Source organism: Anas acuta, chromosome 20 (genome assembly GCF_963932015.1).
Source record: "Anas acuta chromosome 20, bAnaAcu1.1, whole genome shotgun sequence".
Taxonomy (NCBI): Eukaryota; Metazoa; Chordata; class Aves; order Anseriformes; family Anatidae; genus Anas; species Anas acuta.
In genome coordinates, this window is record NC_088998.1 from 11206725 (window position 1) to 11222316 (window position 15592).

At 46.2% G+C, this 15592-nt stretch overlaps 1 protein-coding gene across 8 annotated transcripts in view; it reads left to right on the forward strand.

The window, feature by feature from the left end:
- Positions 1-13757, forward strand: part of PBX3 (PBX homeobox 3) — a 113702-nt gene extending 99945 nt beyond the window's left edge. For 7 of the 8 annotated variants that reach the window (XM_068657161.1, XM_068657158.1, XM_068657157.1 and 4 more), the window contains 4 exons: positions 4256-4421; positions 5547-5659; positions 6470-6559; positions 9458-13757. In XM_068657161.1, the coding sequence (XP_068513262.1) occupies positions 4256-4421; positions 5547-5659; positions 6470-6559; positions 9458-9550 (462 nt within the window). In that variant the 3' untranslated portion in view covers positions 9551-13757. The remainder of the gene's footprint in view (positions 1-4255; positions 4422-5546; positions 5660-6469; positions 6560-9457) is intronic. The other variant, XM_068657165.1, reaches the window with a different exon arrangement.
- The last annotated feature ends 1835 nt before the right edge of the window (positions 13758-15592 follow it).

Consider the following 15592-nt stretch of genomic DNA (forward strand, 5'->3'; position numbering starts at 1 on the left):
TATTTGATGAGTGTGAATTAGTTGTTTCTTGAATCCATTAGGAAGGCTGTGTGAGTGGTGGGAGTGGCTGCGTTGCCTCTTCTGTACCGCTCTGTACCAGCCTGGGCTCTGAAGAGTGACATTTACCAACCTAGGAGCAAGGGCAGCATTAACTACAGAGCCCTGGCATCATCTGCAGGAGGTGCAGATTAGGGGCTGTGGTGGGAGCCTCAGTATGGCAAAAGTTGTATAAATGCTCCAGATGATGGGGAAGCCAGAAAACCAGGCGATGTGTCCTCTAATAGGAGAGGAGCACGCGTGCGAGAGAGGGAGTGCTTCCGATCGGTTGGTTGCTTGAGTTCCTGATAGATCTGCTGTCACAGCTAGAAAATGTGAGTACTATGGCTATCCTATTCTTTGAGTTTCAAAGGCATTTCCAAAGGCCGTATGGCAGGACTGCAGGAATAGTTGATATTTACTAGGTTGAACTGGGCTGAAGTTGTCTTCCTTTGTACTGAAAAATGTATATATTTTTGAGGCTGTCTAGCAGAAAAGCTCTGAGCGTGCACTGTAACATAGCACAGTGCATGCTGCACTAGTGCTTGGCAGCCAAAGTCAGAGGATGTAATCCAGAAATCAGGGGTAAATTGAGCAGTCATTTAAAATACTGGCAGGAGTAGCATCGCCTGGGATAAGCAATGGCATCCAAGCGAGTGACTGAGCTACACCTTGCACAGGGCTTTTATGAAAATCTCCAAGTGTATGCATTGCAGCTCGGACCAGGAGTCTCTTAGCCACTGCCTTGCCTGGCACCATGCCTCAGCCACCGCCCTGGCCTCGAAGGCCCTGGAGGTGTGAAGAGCTGGGAAATGGGGTGGGGGTGGGAAGAGTTAACGGGTGGCTTTCCAGACTCCTGGAGGTTTCGGTTCATGTTTGATGAAGAGGCTTTGTCCTTTTTCTGGCTGAGCTGGGCTTTCCGCGTAGCCTCTCCTAACTGATCCAGGGTATTTCTTTCTTGTACTGTCAGTGTCTTGGAAATGCTAGGGGCAGATTCATGGCAGAACATTTTCTCCCTCAAACACTTAATTAGCGAGTATTTTGGGTCATCCTCCCCCCAGATTGAGCAGCTGACTGGAAATCTTGCTGCCAAGGCACTTTATTGAGCTACAAAAAATTGTCTCCCAGAATCATTTAGTTACAGATGGGAGATAGATGGTTTTAGTTTTGATATCCATGTTTAAAATTATATGTAGAGAAGGTTTTTCAAGAAAAGCATAAAGACAAACTATTTATTAAGATGAACGCCTCATACAATTTCATTTTTAAGAGTACGGGAAAAAGTAATTCTGGTGAAAAAATGTCCTTAACAGAACATCGTTGGCTGTAATTTAGAACTACCCGATCAGCACGTGTTCACCGGAGATAAACTGTGTCATCTGTTCTCTCCCCACCATGGCTGCGAGGCTGATGTTTTATACTTTTGCAGATGAGTCTCTTTCAGGGTGTCATGAACAACTATCAGTCTATCATATGGGCTGTAGAAAGGGCACAGTCATTGCTGAAAGCGTGTCACTGGATTACAGCAATAAAATTTTTCACTGCTTCAAACAAAATAAGAACGTGCTTGACAAGAGAATATATTTATATTTATTTTTTTTAATAAATGTAAAAGCTGGGTTCCAACAGCCCTCCCGGCCCTGCTTCTTCTGAGTTTGTTTTTGTAAGCACATTGACAGGGAGAGCTACAGATTTATGAGCTCTTACCCTTGACTTCATTGGGAAGCAAGAAAAAAAAAAGATGCAAGCTTAAATAGTTTCTAGAGGTAAAATTGTTAGCTTTAGAACATGTACCATAATTGTACTATGCTTTTTTTCTATTTTGTGTCATTTGATTAGGTGCAGAACACAGACAGTGCTACAAACCCTTGAAAACAATGGAAAAATTTCTGTGATCCATAAGTATTTAGCTGACAAATTTCAACAGTGATGCTCTCGCGTGAGGTGGTTCTTTTGCAGAACAGGGACTGATTTATCCCATAAAATCAGCCACTGCAGAGACACGAGGCAGGCCTGTCCCATCCTAAATCCCGCATTAGGCATCTTGACAATTTAAGTAATAATTTATTGTCTTTTTACTTTACATTACAATTAACATGATAAATAAGTGCAACTGCATTGTTTGAAATGTAATATACAATTAAGCCCAATTAATTAATTGGCTTTCAATGATCAAGAGGAGAAATGTTCTTTTTTTTTTTTTTTTAATGTGGAGAGTTTGTTTTAATGAAAAATGTGTTGTGAAGCAGCTCACGATGGAGACATCTTTCATGTTTCGGGTGAGCACGAGGCAGGGCGAGCAGGCAGGGCGCTGCGGCTGCCTCGGCTCCCACCGCTGCCCTCACAGGCGGCCCGGGGCTGGCTGCGGTGCCAGCTGCAGGGGGTCCAGGGACCCAGCCCAGATCCTGCCCTCTGCTCGAGCTGTGTGCTGGCCCCGTCCCGCTGCCCAGAGCGTGGACACTCTGCTGTGCATCGCAGGAGCAGCGAGTCCTTTGGGGAGGTGAAGGGTTCCTGAGTGGTGACATCCGTACCCGGGGGTGCTGCGGTCACACCAGGAGCTGCAGCAGCCACTGTGCTCTGCCCGCGTGCAGAGTGCGTGCTTTAATCCCAGAAATAGTTCAACATTTCTGGATATTCATTTCGATGTGGTATGCGGGTTAAACATAACGTACGATCGCTGCTCCTCTCATTGCTTCCAATTAAACCTTGCTTGTTAGTTTAACCTCTAGGTAATCCCATCAAACAATTGATGTCAAGGAAACACTGCCCACAGTGGCTCTGGATGAGTGGCCATTAATTTTAATTGCCTTGATATTAAAGATTAAGAAGTATTGGGACTAGCAGAATGGAAACGATCTGATGTCAAGCAAATCCACTCGTTGAGGCTTCCCCAGGCTGCTGGTGATATTAAAATTTTACTGTGAGAATTAAATAAACCTTTATTAGTGATGGCTGTTGTTTGATTGGTCCAGCAGTGTGCATAAACAGAGGGGTCTCGCACACATCCGTGGACAATACAGTTGATGTACAGAGATTTCTCAATTATGAAACTGTTAATAAAGCATAATCTGATTGTCCACAATAATTATTTGCTAGGTTTCATTAATGCATTATTGCTTCTCTGACTGACAAGGTAATATTAAGTGCAATATATAGAATACAGTGGAGTATTATCTAGGGAACAGAATGTATAAGATACATCTCTTGTGTTACAGTTAAAAGCTAATAGGCTTTGCGTTAATTGCACTAAAACAAAAGCTACAGCTGCCTAACATACAGCAGAGGCAGTCTCCTGTATCGGGGCCTTGCTGGGTGCTGTGAGGTACCACTGAGCTTTAAGGGGTGCTCTGGTGGCTGGGGGGCACTCCAGGGGTGCAGGATGCCAGCTGGGTGTCACTGTGGGCCACGTGTTTGCTGTCCCTTCTAGGTGATTTGGTCCCTTCCTGTAGGCCATGGCTAATTACTGCTCGTGTTGTCACCAGTCCCTTCCCCTCTACCACGGTTTTGTTACAGATCCTTTTTTTTGTCTGTCCAGACAGTAGCTGCCACCTTTGCAACATTGGCTCTGATTTACCTTTGTTGCAGTGGCTGAAGTTAAACCAAGCTGCTGAGAAACCATTGCAGGAACTTCTCTGAACTGCTCCAGCCATGACCTCTGCATGGGTTAATGGCCAGAGCCCCACCTTGGCTTCAGTACAACGCCTTCAAAGGGGGATGAGAGAGGTTTTTCAGACATTATTGATTTATATTATTCCTTTCATTTTCAGTTGAACAAACATGACTGTAAGTGCAGGCTGCCAAGGTTGTTCTGGCCCAAAAATAAAGAACAATTGCACTCACTGCCCGCTCCCTTGCTCAGCCAGCAGGCACCTTGGTCCCCCTCAGCAGCTCTGGGGTCTTGCTCCGATTTCATTGACAAGTGGCTGATATAAGGGGAGACAATGCTGGGCTAAATGCTACATCAAGCTCCAAGATACCTGTCCTCACCCCTTGGGAAGCAGTTCACCAATGGACAAGTAGAGCCAGATCATACTCGTGTCCATGCAAATATTTAACCGGTCCTTGATTACTGCTTTGTTAATCGGGGTGCCCAGCAGTTACCAGCAGGGTGCTGGAGTGCGTGTGTGTGCTGTGCCAAACACAACGCTTCGGAGGGATCGTGCTTTGTCAGGTCAAATGCTTTGTGTCCTTCACTCTGCCCCACCTCTCCCCACTGTAGGTGTCCAACTGGTTTGGAAATAAGAGAATCAGGTACAAGAAGAACATTGGGAAGTTCCAGGAAGAAGCCAACCTCTACGCGGCAAAGACGGCTGTGACTGCAGCACACGCCGTGGCCGCGGCCGTCCAGAACAACCAGACAAACTCCCCCACCACACCAAACTCTGGTACGTACCCGGCACGTGCGTTAGAGCATCCTGCAGTGAGTTCGGTCGGGCTGAGGACTCTGCAGCCCCCCAGCAGACCTGGCCATGGGAGCAGTGCCAGGTCCGTGTGCCCGCGTGGCTCTCACAGCGGCGGTGTCTGCCTCGCTCAGACTTCTGGCAGCTTCTTTGTTTCTGTAGATATTTTAAGCATTTCTCATTCCATGAAAATAACACAAAATAAAGTGAGGCAGAGCTCCAAGTCTGTTTTTGTAGAACTGTTAAATTTATTGTCAAGATAAGAACAAAATGGGGGAATATTTTAGCATGCACTAATTGGAATGTAAACTCTGGCTTGCTTAGAAAGGAGTGTATATTATATAGAGAAACCTAAGGACACAACTTTTATTTCAGAGTCTCTGTACCACATGTTCTTTTACAGTATTTAAAAACTGTCTCGCTAGCGCTTTATTGACATTTTGCAAATCTAAGCATTATATTATAGAGGGAGTGTCTAACGAGGAAGTCACTTTGGGGGCTCCAGAGGCAAAGGTTTCCACAGAGCACAGATGTGTTCGACACTATTTACAGTGCAGCCTTGCCACAACTTAGTTGTAGACAACTTTTAAAGGATATAAAAATCCATGGGGAAAAAAAAACACACAACTTTAATCAAAGGAAAGATTTTTTTTTTAAAAAAAAAAGTTCCTCCTCTGATGGTAACAAATCAACTAATTAGAAATTACCAGCCATTTCCTTTTGAAGGAGACATTAAACACAGATTCAAAATGAGTTTTTCTCAGAGTGTTTAGTGATAGCATCTCAAGATGAAGTGATCCACGAGAGGAAAGCACTGCACATTAAAGCCTGTTTTCCTGCAAGCTGCTCTTCCAGCGGGGACGACTGGCCACGGGTTCTGCTGGGTTTCCCTGACCTCCCGCGCTCCGGCTGCGCAGCACAAGTCCCCGTGTGGCGTGGGTGTCCCGCTGGCCCCCAGCTCCCCTCCTGCGGGGTCAGGAGCTTTTTCTCTGTTGTGCACTACCTTTCCGTCTTGTTTCCTTTCTTCTTCTCCTTCCCCTGCCCTGAGGTCTTTGGGGTTATATATTTGTAGCTCTCTGTTATTCAGCTACCTAACTCTTTCCTTTCCAGGTTCTTCTGGTTCTTTTAACCTCCCAAATTCTGGGGACATGTTCATGAACATGCAGAGTCTGAATGGGGATTCTTACCAGGGGTCCCAAGTCGGAGCCAATGTGCAGTCACAGGTAGGAGAAATGCCCCAAAGTAGGGCCTTTCTAGCAGGGTAGGGTTTGGGCTAAAAATTCCACCTTACTCTGGCTCTATTAAATGGTCTGTGCCTCGCTGCAGAGTGGAGGCTGCATATTTCTGAATGTGACCTATTCTTACCCCAGCATTGAATTTCACAAATATGAAGGAAAGAGTGATTTTTTTCTGATTGAAACTTGAAGCTTTGTGAATGCATTCGGCTCTGGCTTGAGCTCATGGAATGGGATTGGGTGCATCTGACTTCCATGGACACTGTAAATCCAGTGAATTTTTTTTACTTTTTTCTTTTTTTTTTTCTTTTTATTTTTTCCCCCTTAACATCTTTGTTTCATGTATCAGACAAAGCTTTATTTATTTATTTGAATGTCAGAACACATCTAACTGAGCTATTAAAATACAAGTCATTCTCAGTCACTTTTCCAGTCCTCTCAGATAGGGCTAGCTCCATGTTTTATATGCAGCATATATGCCATAACCGCTTCCTCTACATGCAAGCACATACAAACATATAAATATGCACAGCACTTTGCTGCAGACACTTAAGAAGGACCTACAGGATGCCCTGCTGTGAGGAAGTTATTGTTTGGCTGGTGTGAGCAGCAGAGATGTATGGGCTTTAACATTGCAAGGATTTGTTGAAATTCTGCCAGTCATTCTTGATTGATAAATTTGTCTTTCATAGAAGATGCTAAACCTTTTTGGCTCACATAATTCAAAATGTTGCCTATTGTAAGTGATGATGTTTTAATAGATTTAGAATGATGAATTTTGTTTCCTCTTACTTTAAGGTGGATACCCTGCGTCATGTTATCAATCAGACGGGAGGATACAATGATGGCTTGGGAGGAAATTCACTGTACAGTCCACATAATTTAAATGTGAGTACCCAGGGGAACAATAGTTTGGAGAACCATAAGCACGGTGTCAGGTAAATGCAGTCATTAATACATGTATTAATTACTCTTGCAGTAGCTTTTTTTTAATATTGCATCTTTGGGGATGAACTACAAAATAGCCCTTGATATTGCTATGAGTCTTGATAATGCAGGAAGAGAGAAAATTCCTACAGCTATCACTATAAGCAATTTGAATTTTCATATTTTTCAGCCCTGTGAGTTAAAAGGAATGGCCTTGGAAAGAAGGCTCTTGTTCTTTTGCACAGAGATGGTCAGATAGCTCTGTACTTGTATTTGTTATTGCCTGCGATCAGGCAGCAAGACTGTTCTTTTGATATACTTTTAGTCATTTCAAGGGTGCACATTTTTCCTGTTTGAGAAGTACTTTTGGCCTTGTTACTCAAAACAGAAAGAGAGTAGTAAGTCTGGCAAACAGATGCTAGTAAATTGAGGGATTATAGGCTCGATTGTGATGGGTGCTAAACGTCCGACCACTCTCTGTAGCCGATGGGATCTGACAGTGCTCAGAACCTTGCAGAACCACAGCTGGTGCACGCAGGCGCCAGGATAAATAAAGGCTGGGATCTGTTCCTCTATCTGTATGGAAGTCTGGGATAAAATACATGTACCACCCAGGGCAGCAGCCTCTGTGATGAAGGCTCCACTGCAAATTGTTTTCATCCTTCATTTTCAACATCCTCTTCTCATTTACCACTTCAACAATGAATGCTTCATTTTTTTTTTTTAATTTTATTTTTCTAATGTTTCATGTTTGTTTAAGAGGTGGCTTTCGTTTGTTTTCCTTCATATTCACAAACTTTAAAAATACTGTAGAGAATTCACTGACCAGAGAACGCCTCTCCCAGCCCAGGGGCTGCCCCTGTGCTTCCTGACTGCTGCAGGGCAGGGCAGGGGTGCCGGCAGTGCTGGGACCTGCAGCACAGGGTAGCTGTGGAAAAATGGAGAGGCCTGCTGTGAAATACTGCAGCCATGGAGAACAGGAGGTTTTCCCTGTTTTAGGGTTTTACTCTCACTTGCCATGAGAGTAAATATTAATGATTTAAAATGTGATTGAAGATGTTCAATTGTAAAGGGAAAAAAGTACCATTAAATACTCAAATCTTTTACATTTGAAATGTCAAATCTTTCTTTTTGGGTTTATAAATAACTCATAATAACCCACAACAAACCATATAAAAAGCCTTTTAGTTGCATTTCTCCTTTTTCATTTAAGTGTTTTGAAATGCTTCAGAGAATTTGCGATATCCTTATCAACATGATAAAATATGAAACTGTGATTGCCTGCAGCATTTTACAGACATGAATTCCATCTTCACTGATGAGGCCTGATAAGGCGCTGTTGTATAATACAGTGCATAATCTCAAACCACCAGAGTAAGGATTAATTTATTTGAAAAAAAGAATGCTTGCTGACAACCTCTCCTCCAGCTGCCAAGCTGAGTAAAAATATTGTACATTTGTTGTTTATAAATTTGGATAAAAGAGGAATGATGTTTACTTCAGATGGAATATCTTTAGACTCATATCTGCACAAGAGTTTTTCTTTCTCTAAGTAGATTTTCATATCTTTAAAAAATAATAATAAAAAAAAAGCAGTGGTACCTCTGCATGCAGAGCAGGGGGATGTACGTTCTCAGTCTGCGAGCAGCCGGGTGTTTTAAGCTGCGTGGTAAGGGTTCAGCCTTACTGCGGCTGCAGGTCGGCATTGCCGTTAATTTTACTTGGGGGAAGACAAACCTGGCAATTTGTCACGGCGAGGGCATCTCCGCTTGCTGCTTTCCATCTGCAGAGGAGACAATTACCGGGGCTTCTCGCTCGTCCTGCTGGAGCCACCGAGCGTGTTCCTTCCCCGTGCCAGGTGCCGGGGAGGCTGCCGGCGGTGCCGGGGCGCGCAGTGCCCAGCTCAGCCGTGGGCCCGGCCGTGCCCGCGGGTCCGGCAGCGCGAGCGTTAGCGCCGGGTAACCTTTGGCAGCGCAGGGCCGCGCGGGGAAGCATCCCTGCAAAGGCTGCGGGGCGCCGGGGGGGCCGGGCGGCCGCCCCGTCACTTCCACTCAGCCTCCCCCCACTCACGAGCCCCGCGCCTCCCTCCTCTTGACTGACACAAAAATATGTAGCGACAAGCTGTCTGCCACAGCAGAAATTTGATCAGACATTGATTTCAGCAATTGCCTCTATGGGCCGAGACATAAGGCAAATTTGTTTCTGAGCACTGCTATTGCTGATGCAGGTCTAATGCGGTAAGGGCCGGCGGCGTGCGGGGGCACGGAGATGCCCGAAATGCAGGCTGCACTCGCAGATAATTGGGAAACCGATCGGAGCAGCCCCTGCCCGCCTGGCGTTTTTGCCTTTCTCTGCTGGCAAATCGTATCTAGAGGGACCCAAATCCCCCAGGTGCAGCTCGCTCTGCAGATGGCTCTGCCAGGTAGAGAAAGGCAATTCCAAACTTTGGGAAGCCAGAGGCGATCGGGTTAAATACTGGTTGCCCCAGAACCATTTTCTCAGGGAAAAAATAACTTGAAGCATCAGCTAAAGGGATGTTCTTCATTAACGCCGGGATGGTCCTTACAGAATCCCAAAGTCATAATTGCAGCTAACATCTGGCTAAAAGATTTCTGGTTTCTGAACTTGCTTTCTCACCGAAGGATCTGCTTTACCCACGAAGCGTATTTTTCAGCATCTCGTGTGCAAGTAACATGTTTGGTTTTTCTCCTCACAAATCCTGCAGCCAGAGGGAGTTTAAGAAAATCTCTTTCCCAGAGCATGTCCTCCCCAGCCCTGGTCTTGCCAGTCCGTTACTTTCTGCGAATGATATATTTAATATGCACAAATGTATCACTTGAATTGTTTTTCCCTTTTCAGGCTAATGGAGGCTGGCAGGACGCAACTACTCCATCTTCTGTGACTTCCCCTACAGAAGGGCCGGGAAGTGTGCACTCTGATACCTCTAACTAATCTCCTAGCAACACTTTTTCCCTGAGCTGAGATGCCTTGATTAGCGCATTCAGAGTCACAGGAGAAAAAGGAAAGAATTTTTTTGTAGCCAACCACCTACAGCTTTACTGTAAAACCTTGTCTTATTAGAAAACTTGGTAAATCTGTTTTTTAAAGGTATCATAATCATTTGTATTTATACTTAAAACACACAATGTTAAAAAGCACTTTATCCAATTAGGCCAAGATTTAGCATTGTTTATAGCCCTGTAACTATTTTATCATAATTTATTATCAACAGTTTTAACAATATTCGTCTAACAGTTGCCAATTACTTGGCCTTAAGGGTAAAAGTACAGTACAAGTTTAACCTCAATAGCAAGAGCAAACGCAAAGAAACACCTCACCTAAATTTAACTTCTTGCATTTTTCCATGGAAAGTCTAAATGAATTACAGACTTTGATTGTGTTTAATCTTCTCATATCTCTTATAGAGTTGGAATAAAAAGAACTGTTCGGTCACTTCAGTTAACAACGGTTGTGTTTAAGAATCATATTCATCACATTTTTGTTGTGATCTATTGTTTTATAAATTAGATCGGATACCAGGAGCATCTTTTCTTGCTAAAAACACCGGGAGTCTACTCTCTGTATTTCAACAATGGACGTAGATTGTTCTTAAGAGATGAAGATACTTGCTGCTTATTTCTGTGAAAGCCAAGATCTGGGGTTTTACAGTACGAGCTAGGTGCTGCACATGCTTGCCAAGATTTGTTACTTCTTCTTGGCAACAAAGCAAATTAAAAAAAAAAAAAAGGAAAAAAAGCAAAGGAAAAAAAAGCACCATTATATGGAGTGTTGTATATAGTGTAGCAAAAGAGTATTTATACATCTCACCAATCAAAACACAGCTTTATTACCTCATGCGAACTCATACAAACCAATAGACTTTCAACATGTTCTGTAGCTTAGAGTGCTCACTTACTACCTCTGAACGATACTCACGCTGTAGTTTGTCTCTTTCTTATCTTTTTGCATCTTGTAATTAACTCTTTGTTTCCCTCATGAAATGTAATGTACATTGTAATCTTTTAAAAGAATCAGGGTTGCATTTGCAACTTTTAAAAAAGCTAAAGTGGAAACATTGGGTCTTAGGTTTAACACAAAACAGTAAAACTGTTGTAAATACTGAGAAACATTTTGAATGTTCTTCATCTTGTTACTAATCCACGCAAAAAATACAACTAATTGTAATGCATACAGACTTCAGTATTCAGTACTGTATATTCCACCCTGTGTAACAGGGCGCCCTTTCTTTCTCTCTTTTGTATTGTATGCGATTCTGAAACTGATTGAGTCATGAAAATAATTTGTGGCAGTGATTCTAATGTATTAAAACGTTTCGTGTTACTTTCTAACTGGATTACACCCTGGATTGAAAAGTCTTCCTCGTGGTAGTTATATGTAGTTTCAAACATGAATAAACTTTTTGCTTTCATGATCAAATGTTGATGCAATTTCTTCCTGCTCAGTTTAAGTCAGACCTAGAAGCTAAAGTAAGCTAGCAAGTGTACAAGCTGCCGTAAAGCAGGAGCTAAGCATTTCTTTAAATACAAGTAGCTAGTTGTGCCCTCTCGCCCAGAGGAGATTTGGCATTCCGGGTGGAGTCTGTTCTGACAGCGAGCAAGAGCCTGCTGGGCGAAGGCTTCATAACCCCAGGTTCCCCCCATCCCTAGCCTCCATTTCCATGCTGCTCTGCTCAGGAGCAAAAATCCAAGTGGAGGCTAAGGAAAGGGTCAGTTCTTTAGATAAATTTAAAACCCATCATCATATTCACTCTTAATCACCATTTTTATTTAACATTAACTTTGAAACTACAACCTCAGCTAGCAAGTATAATTTGATTATAAAAATATTTTTCTTTATTAAAAAAACTTTTTTGGAAGGACATATATATATAAATGCTAATTTTAAATCTTTTTAATAAAGTAAAGGTCAATAACAGGTAATAGCCTATTTACCATATCTCAAGGAAATTGACTCACAGGAAATCAAATTAACGTTAATCACTTGCAGCAAATGGTCTTTGATAAATATAACTACTTACTCCTTCGGTTAGCGCAGCTAGGCAGGAGGAGGGCTAGCTGTCACTGCTGCCAGCCTGCGTGAGGCAGTCCGGGCGATGCTCCACAGGAGTTGCCTGCTCATCACGTTGCCTTTCCAGTCAGCTGCTCAAGCCTGTAGGTGTTGTTTTGGTGGCTAAACGATTATTTGCATGATTCAATTAGCTTGTGGGTCAGCTTTTCTTATCAACAATTCTCGTATCAGGTTATTTTGTAAGGTACTTTTGTTCACCTGCTCCCACCCCCAGTACTACAGCCACACTCACCTCCCTCCGTATCCCACATGCCCTTGAGCACCAATTATTGCTTCCGCTTTTGTTTGTCGAGCAGACAACTTCTCGATCAGTTTTAGAATTGAACGTTGCTTCTTTCACTACCGGTGATGCATTTAAATAAATAAGTAAATAAACAAACATGCATTGCAAAGCCTTCACTGCCAGTTACAAGGGTTGGGGCAGGCAGGGACTGTGGACTTCCGAAGACTTCTGTGCACAGACGACAAAGAACAGAATGCTTTGCATTTGCTATTGGAGTTCTCTAAGTCCACAAGCTCTGTGTTTATGCTCCAGCTCAATGGAAACAGTATTTTAAATGTAAAGTGTGTCAGTGGAGGCGTAGGCAGCATAATGAACACGCAGACGTCCCTCATCTTGATCACATCTCTGCTGGCCACAGGCAAGGACCTGTCATGCACTGAGGAGGTTCATAGGAAGGCCATCAACAACCTTTGGGCCGCACTTGCATGCCCCGCGCCCGCTGGGCATCATTAGCGTGCTTCTTTACAGCATTAAGGCTTTGGGTCCCTTTGAATTACAAGTGCAATTTGGCCTTTCCTTACATTGGAGAACAGCCACGTGGTTACATGGCAAATAATAAACATCTTGTCCTTGAGGCTTGATCACACATCAGAAAGGTTTACTGCAAGCACCAGTGTTAAGATCAGTGCTGTTGATGGTATTGTGTTCTACCCGGTAGCTATGCTTGGAAGGGGCCGTCCGAGCCTCTCCAAGCAGCAGCCACTGGAGCAAGGAGCCCTCCTGCACGCAGCCCGGCTGGCTCGCCCCGCGGGACCTCTGTCACCACTCCACGTGCCCTCCACAGCATCTCGGTGGGGAAGGAGACCCCCCCCTTCCCTCCTGCCCATGGGACTCTTCGGTGGCGCAACCCAAATTCCCACATCCAGGTTTTGAGCTGTCGGCGTGTGTGAGCGTCACTGCCAGCGGAGCCGCCGGAGCCGCGTGCCACCAGCGCGCAGTGGTGGCGGAGGAGCACAGCCCGCCGTCCCCATGCCCATGGCCGTCCTTCCACCTGCTGCAGCGCACCAGCCCGGACCCCTTGGAGCACAGTGGGACCAGCCGGGGATTTGCAGTGGCTCCCAGGAACTCCAGCACCGTTGTGATGAAGGTTTGGCAGTGCCATCGATGTGCTGTACCTCACGGAGCTGTGCCAGGCCCGTGGGGAGAGCCCCGGTCCCATCCCTGTGCTCCCCTCTGTGCGGCTGTACCAGCCCCGAACCCAGCCCCATCTGAGCCGCACCGGGGCCAGGCCAGGGGCTGTGGCACGGCCACCGCAGCGAGGAGCAGCGGGGGGCTGGGGTGCCCCGCAGGAGGACACAACGCCCGTGCAGATGCCTGCAGCACAATGCTCCAGCCAGCATCCCCCGGAGCAGTCCCTGCAGACCTCTTGCACTCAGCGTGAGGAATTGCGAGCCCAGGCCCTCCTGTGGCAGAGGCAAAGCAGGCGATGGATGACCTCCTGGCACTCAGACACCAAGCTCCCAGTGACGTGTATCTGGCCTTGGATGTGATGAAGGATCCTTGGTGCAGGAAGGGAAGAGTCAGGGAAGCTGCGGCCTTCTGGCCAGGCAGAGCCCTCGGAACTGGTTAAACGGGGGCAGCTCTGCTGATGGGTGAACTGGGCGTGAAGTGCACTAGGCCGAGTGACTCTGTTACCCTGTACGGATGTCTTTTGCAAAGACTATGCGAGAGTCAGATGTACGATGCTGATGCTAATATCTGTGCCATGTATTTCCAATGTGATAAAAATAACTCCAAGTAACTGAAGATGTTTCCAGTTTGTGTTAATAAAATACATCTTTTTTTTAAAGAATGGAATTCTTCAAAGATTGGCAAATTTTATTTTATTTCATTAGCTTTAATGTCACTGCCATATGGACTGTGAAGAAAAGTGAACCATTAGATTGGAGGGACTGAGTTATCAGCATGACACAGAAAGCACTGATACAATTGTTAAGGATAAGCCCTGGGAGTGATTTATTGCATGCATTGTATTAGCCACAGAGGAGTTATGATATGCTCCCCATTCCTGTATCATATTAGGATTTTATTAGTCTAATATGACACGGTAATATAATATATGATTAGAATTCCCATCCAGTTATCCTTCCCTCGGTGGTGGTGAGCAGAGGTTTTGTGCACAGCAGCTCCCCAGCCACCGCACAGGGGGGACGGGGTGGGACGGGGCCGCAGGTAAATCACCCCCGTGGGCTGTCCGGGTGGGAGCGCGTGGGCTGCTTGCTTCCACGCGGCCGGGCAGGGTGCGGGCAGGGTGCGGGCAGGGTGCCTGCTCTCCCTGTGCATCTGCAGTACAAAGCCGCTCACTTCTTCCTGCTGCGTGACAGTGGGAGGACGGTGCAGGCATTTAAAGCATTGGTGACAGCTGTGCTGAAGGTGCTGGGCTGAGTCGTGGCAGTACCTGGGAAATCGGACTTGATGTGCCAGAGCGAGAAATCTGCCGCGGGCACCAGCCCTGCCCCAGAGTCCCTGTAAAACCCACCTCCCGCAGGCTGGGGCCGCTTGTCCCTGCTCTGCCGTGCACTCGGAGGACCTGGCGCAGCAGAGGAGTGGATGTGACAGAGCCGGGAATGGGGTCTGAGTGGGGGCAGAAGCTGGGGGGGGGCTGGGGCTGAGCCGCTCGAGTGGTGCAGCCTGGTGGGGGTGCCGAGCCGCACGCCCACCGACCCCTGCACAGGGACTGTCGGCACCGCTGGCCGTGTGCGACCCGGGCGGCTGGCTCGGGCTGGAAGGGCCTGCGGAGCCAGATCCTGACCCCAAACTACCTGCGGGGGTCCAGCCAGAGCCTGTGCCGTGCATTCAGCTCAGCCTTTCCAACCACAGAGCACGCTGCTAAGGCACACCACGTGCCATGCCTCATCACAGGACCTGCCTTGCCCCCACAGCTCTCCCCATGCAGCCTGGCTCACTGAAAATTCTGCTGAATTCCAGAAACAAACTTTTCTTCAAAGTTTCCAGTGTGTCCCCCCCTTCATTTGCTGCTAAATCCCCAGCTTCGCTTGCAAGCAGGTTCTGAAGCAAACACCATTTGTAGCCTGGTTCTTGCCTCCAGCAGCAGCAGCAGGAAAAAAAGTTCAAGCATATCAGAGTGCTACTAGGTGATAAATCCCAAAATCTATATCAAAGCCTATTTGATCATCTCCCTGTCATTGATATAATAAAAAGGATTAATTTATTGGAGACTGCCAAAACCCTCATGTGGCAACAAATTTAAGGATCTTGTTTACTCAGGCTAATTAAAACCAATTAATTTCATTCATATCTGCAGCAACTAATGTGGGTGTAGGTGCGTGTGCTCGTGCAGGAGTGCCATAGGTGTGCACGTGGTGCACGTGGCTGTGCCCTGCCGGGGCAGAGCCCTTGCTGGGGTGGGCGGTGGGTCCCCTGAGGGGGGGGTGTGGGCAGTGCCCCCAGCGGGGAAGGCCCCTCCCTCCTTCTTCCTCTTGCTCCTTTTTCTTCTCCTCCTCCTTCTCCTTCTCTTTCTTCTGCTCCTGCTCTGGCCACCACCCCAGGGCCACGCTGCCTCCCCTCGCCTCTCACCTCTGGCCTACCAGAGAGCCCAAACAGGGCTTTGGGAGAGTGAAAAGGGGCTGTTTCTTATGCTGTGAGGTCACCTATTAATGCTG